Source organism: Stegostoma tigrinum, chromosome 34 (genome assembly GCF_030684315.1).
Source record: "Stegostoma tigrinum isolate sSteTig4 chromosome 34, sSteTig4.hap1, whole genome shotgun sequence".
In the NCBI taxonomy this organism is placed as follows: Eukaryota; Metazoa; Chordata; class Chondrichthyes; order Orectolobiformes; family Stegostomatidae; genus Stegostoma; species Stegostoma tigrinum.
Genome location: NC_081387.1, coordinates 12,372,688 through 12,378,494, shown reverse-complemented (window position 1 = coordinate 12,378,494; position 5,807 = coordinate 12,372,688). Strand labels below are relative to the sequence as shown.

The 5,807-nt window shown below is 46.3% G+C and overlaps 1 protein-coding gene across 1 annotated transcript; it reads right to left on the bottom strand.

Moving 5' to 3' along the window:
* Window positions 1-206: 206 nt before the first annotated feature.
* Window positions 207-4,599, bottom strand: LOC125446587 (radiation-inducible immediate-early gene IEX-1-like). The gene is made up of 2 exons (XM_048520279.2): window positions 4,378-4,599; window positions 207-2,132 (listed from the first exon to the last, which is right to left on the bottom strand). Exons 1-2 carry the CDS (start codon window positions 4,543-4,545, stop codon window positions 1,872-1,874), a joined length of 429 nt encoding a protein of 142 aa, XP_048376236.1. The 5' UTR covers window positions 4,546-4,599; the 3' UTR covers window positions 207-1,871.
* Between the last annotated feature and the right edge of the window lie 1,208 nt (window positions 4,600-5,807).

The window sequence follows — 5,807 nt, the reverse complement described above, 5'->3', positions numbered from 1 at the left end:
GCTACTGTGCAAATAGAGGAATGTTAATTCATTCAGACCATTTGAAATTTGAGTCAGGGATTGGCGGTGCACCACATTGCTTTCTCCACATCGCTACTCACGAAAAGTAATTTCAAATCCAGTTTGCAACCAAACAAGTGAGCAGTATTTGTCTTGTTTATTTGTACACAGATCTCCAACTTAAATACAATAAATAGGCCGTCCAAAAAATACAATTACTTTAAATATGACAATGTATCAAAATAAATTAAATTACTTCAATGAACCAATTACAAGTCTGAAAAATTCCATAGTTTGTTTCTCGTACCACAACAGTGAATTGCAACATTGGGACTAATCCCATTAAAGCCCAGAGCCGTAAGCAAACTACAGTGCTGTGGGAAGAACTGTCATCATGATTGATACCAGGAACAGTTAGTTTCTGTCTGGAGGACAGATATCATCAAGGGAGACTGTGGTTACACCTAGTTTCATGTCTGAGAGGTTCCAGACAGTCATTAACCCATTTCACCTTTAATATTTGGAAGTCAGATGTGAGGACATTTGCTTAACTGCTACTAGACGGTCATTGTTGCCTAGGCAGTGCTAATCAGGAGGATGGGATTGGGAGGGTTTAGCAAGTCATGGAGTGGTGGCTTCCAGTCTTTTCATTGACTCTAAGCTTCATTCTTTGTCATGATTTAGGGGAGGTTTCAAACAGGTTACCATTCAAGTAATGAGATCGTAATTAGTTCCTACTCGAGCACTGTTTTAATACAGACAATACGTCACCTAATTAGCCTACAACACTTCCGGGTGGATTTCTTTTGCACAGCCAATCTGACTAAGGTTCTTGTGAACTGTTACCGTCGCAAGACTAGTGTTGCAGAAACTGCAAGGGCGACTAAGTTAAAGATATTCCAAGCGTAGTTAAAGTAATTTACAGGCATCATCTCTAAGAATCAGCCCACCACTTCCTTCGTTATCATGTAGTTTTTTAAGCTACTAAAGGCAGTGGTTTCCATTTTATTGATCACCATTTCCAACTTTCAGACAACTCACAAGCAGAGAGGCTACAATCTGAGACCTCCTTTGCGGTGGATTGATAATTATGGACCTTCTTTGGAATAAGACCTCAAAATTTCTTGAACAATTTAACTGCTGCACATAAAGCTCACGACTGCCCTGTAGAAGGGTCATGCATGAAATTTAGCCAGGAATGTCTGCCAGTGGGTGAACATTGGTGATGCGAAGATGGTTTTCAGGCCAATTAGATGTGGCGTGGTTACATCACCATATGAAACCTCCAGGAATAGGATCAAACTCTACGGCTCTTGCTGAAAATCACTAACACCAACTTAGATGCAACCCCCCCCAGCTGCCTTGCCTACTCACTGCATGGTTGCAAGATGTTTCACAGCTCTTTCTTGACTTCTGCAGGCAGCATTCCCCCACCGAAGCAACCATGGTTTGGAGGTCATAGAGTGCCAGTCTGCCAACTTCACCTGTTCACCCAGCAAGGGGTACATTGCAAAATTATAATAAACAACCTGCTCAAGCATGTTATGATCTGAAGGAGTTGGGACTTGAACCCAGTCCTCCTGGCTCACAGTTAGGGACACCATCACTGTACCACCAGGGAAAGGTGCAGTGTGATGTGCCAGTCAGATCTGGGTGAGGAGAGAAGCCACTTGTATTTAGCCTCAGCCTCCCTATCACTGCACCCACATCAGGAACAACAGTCAAGTCTTTGGCATGGCTAGGGATCAGGCTGTTGAGGGAGGGGAAACCAGGCAGGCCGATGACTCAGTGACAGAAGTGAACAGGCAGAGAGCGGTTTCCAAACCAGGTTGGGAACTGGCCCCCCCCCCCGAGAGCCGAGGAGGTGAACGTCAAACAGTACTGACTGTGTTGTTACCCGCAGCTCCTTGTGGCACAGTCAGTATGCAAATGGAAGCAGAATCCAACTTCAAGGCTAGCCCAGCTGGCAGGGAGGGTTCACTCCTGGTCTCCAGCTGCAGAGTCTCAGAAACCAGATTGGCCTCCTCTTCCTCAGTCTCTGTAGTACTATACACCTGCAGGATAACAATGGATAGCAGCACCAGGAAAAGCCTCTTAGCCAAGTCTATCCTGGTGGGATGGGACTTCCGAGACTGTGGAGCGAAAAGAAGGAGAAAGCTGGTTAATGGCAAGGTATGATCGAGAACACTCCTCCGAATGCAAAGCAAGAATGTTGAGTTGGTGCTGAGATTCCAGCACAGATTTTTTGTTAATTTTGCATCAGAAGTATTGGCTCAATGTTAATCTTAATCCAAGTGATAGCATTGAATAGAAGATGAGCACAGCAGGCCAAGCAGCATCAGAGGAGCAGGAAGGCTGACGTTTTCGCCCCTGACCCTTCTTCAGAACAAGCGTCTGGGCCCAAAACGTCAGCCTTCCTGCTCCTCTGATGCTGCTTGTCCTGCTGTGTTCATTCAGCTCTACGCCTTGTTATCTCAGATTCTCCAGCATCTGCAGTTCCTACTATCTCTGGATTGAATGGAAACTTGGTTTTAAACCCCATCCATTCAGCTGCATATGCTCAAAATAAATTAGTTTTCATATTTATTTATAAAGTGCTGGGCCAGCATATATTGCCCTTTCCCTTGAGAAGGTGGTGGTGATCTGCCTTCTTGAACTGCTGTAGGAACACCCAGCTGTTAGGAAGGGAGTTCCAGGGTTTTGACCCAGTGACTGTGAAAGACAGTGCAGGACATGTTTGCTGGGCAAAAACAAAGTTGCTGGAAAAGCTCAGCAGTTCTGGCAGCATCTGTGAGGGAGAAAACAGAGTTGTTGTTTCATTTCAGAACAGACCCTTCTCGGGAAGGGTCACTGGACCTGAAATGTCCTGATTTACAGCACCCGCAGTTCTTTTGGTTTTTATTAGGTATTTGCTGGGGACTCTCTTGTGTCTCTCTGATGAGCTCTCTCATGTTCTTGCTTAGGATGTGGTCTCTGGTCATTAGTCAAACTCCAGTGTTTGATTGTTTCCTACTGTACAGAAGTGAACTGTGTATATATTTCCAACTCAAGATGGTGAGTAGCTTGGAGGGGTGTTGCAAATGGTGGTCCCATGTATCTGCTGTCCTTGTCCTTCTAGATGGAAGTTGTTGTGGGTTTGTAAGGTACAGTTTGAGGATCTTTGGTGAATTTCTGCAATTCATCTTGTAGATAGTAGACACTACTGTTACGGAGTGGATATTTGTGGATGTGGTGCCAGTCAAACAGGCTGCTTTATCATGGAAGGTGTCATGCTTCTTGAGTGTTGTTGGGGCTGCCCCCATCCAGACAAGTGGGGAGTATCCCATCACACTCCTGATTTATTCCTTGTAGATGGCCAACAGGCTTTGGGGAGTCAGGAAGCGAGCTACTCACTGCAGGATTCCTAACCTTTGACCTGCTCTTGCAGCTACTGTGCTTTTGCACGAGTCCAGTTACATTTCTAGTGAACATTCACCCCCAGGAAGCTGGGGGAGTCAGCAACGATAACAAGACTGAAAATCAAGGGACAATAGATTTTTTATTAGCAATCTATATTGCTGACAGCTTGCTCTCACTCTCTCGACCCTTCCCCATCTCCAATATAAAAGACATTTATACTTTCTCCAATTAAACGCCGTTCCCTTCTCTAACTCGCTTCTCTGTTGACTGAGTTCATTGCTCATCCGAACAACTGCCGAGAGACTGAAACAGCAAGTTTGCCATCTGGTTAAATTCTCACCTGTGTTTTCAGAAGCGTTCTATAGCCTTGCTCCACAAATTTCTACCTCTGCAATCATATAATGTCGACAGCATGGGAGCGCCAAGCCACCAATGAGGATCTCACTCCGATCCACCCGATCCTTGTATTGCCCGTGGCTGACTATCTAACATGCATAAGACTGTGGGAGGAAACCCAGGCTGAACGCACAAACACACGCTATTCAGTCGCCCGAGAGTGGAATCGAACTCAGGACCCTGGCGCTGAGAGAGCAGTTACTAATCGCTGAGCCACCCTCTCCAACCGGGGCGCCTCTCTCATACTGGGGCGCTCCTCTCATACTGGCTTCGTGTCCTGCCCTAGTTTGAACCTCTTGGAGGGCGAGCCTTCATGAAGCTACCGGTTTCGGAATTTCCTCACAAACCTCTCCGATCCTCCTTTAAGACGCTCCTGCAGACCTAGGAGCCTTTGCACTACCTTTGGTAATCTCACCCAAAAGGTCCTCTCGTGCCGTGTCGCCTCGGCTTTGCTTCTCTGAAGGCGCTACATAAATGCAGAGCGGAGTGAGACACCAACACACCCCCGGGCAAGCCTTCCCACATCAGTGCGTCCGAAAACAGACAGAACGACATTCCTTCAGTAACAGTTAGGATTCTTACCTGGTATATCGGATAAAGGACCTTCAACGAGCGCCTCTTGGCTTTGCTGCTGGGTTTGTGCAACGGGATCGGATCGAAGGTAAAGATCTCCGGTTCGGTGCTCCTCCTGGTGCTGAAGCTGTAACTCTGCCCTACCGGGAGAGGCGGTGGGAGACTGGTAGACGGCATCGCTCACTGAACCCTACACACAAGTTCTGGCCCACCCAGTCCCGCAACTCCACATCTACAGACAGCAGCACCTCCTGAACCAGCAGAACCTTTATATACGATCTCCTCTGAGAGACTGATTGGCCAGCGGCCGTCCCAAACCCCACCTTCCCTTTTTGTTCTGATGGTAAACGATGAGAAAGGTCAGCTTTTGGGGAGGGAGAGGTTTCCTGCATCTGAGAGCAGCAGGTGTTTGCTGGGCAAAAAAACCAAAATTGCTGGAAAAGCTCAGCAGGTCTGGCAGCACCTGTGGAGGAGAAAACAGAGTTAATATTTCGTTTCAGCACAGGCCCTTCTGAGGAAGGGTCACCGGACCCGAAGCGTTCACTCTGTTTTTTCCTCCACAGGTGCTGCCAGACCTGCTGAGCTTTTCCAGCAACTTCGTTCTTGTCCTGATTTACAGCAATCGCAGTTCTTTTGGTTTTTATTCGGTATTTGCTGGGGACTGTCTTGTGCCTCTCTGACCAGCTCTCTCATTTGACCTTGCTCAGGATGTGGTCTCTGGTCAATAGTCAAACGCGACTGTTTGTTAGTTTCCTACTGTACAGAAGCGAACTGTATATATGCACAAAGATATTTTAATGAATATATATTTGAAATTTAAAAAAATTGTTGCCCTTGCTCTAGTGGGCAATTAAGAGTCAATGAAGGAATCTCTCTCACAATTAAAAGCTAATTCTAATTGTACCTTCCAAGAGAAGCAGCATTTAACTTGCACCTAGAACAAACGGCGAAGATCCAACACAGGAACAGGCCCCTCAGTCCACCAAGCCTGAGCCAGACATTTTGCCCTTTTAATATGAAACTGTCTTCACTTACATGATCAGTCTGTTTGTATTGCCTTCCTATTCGTGTATTTGTCCAGGTGCTCCTTGAATGCTGCTGTGTGTCTGCTTCCACCACCTTCTCTGGCAATGTATTCCAGGTACTCACCATCCTTTGTGCAAAAAACTTGCCTCACGCATCTCTTTTAAACCCCATCCACCCCTTCCCTCCCCCCAACCTTGTACATTGAACCTGTGTCTCCTGGTAATTGATGCCTGTGCCCTGGGAAAATGTCTCATCATATCCATTCTATCCATTTCATTCACAATCTTATAAACTTCTTTCAATCTAGTCTCCTGTATTTGCTGCTTACAATACAGTCTTCCTTTAAACTGGCAAGACTAAACACAGGCTGGGGTGTCTGCATTACGGTACATTCTGTCCATAAGAATGACCCT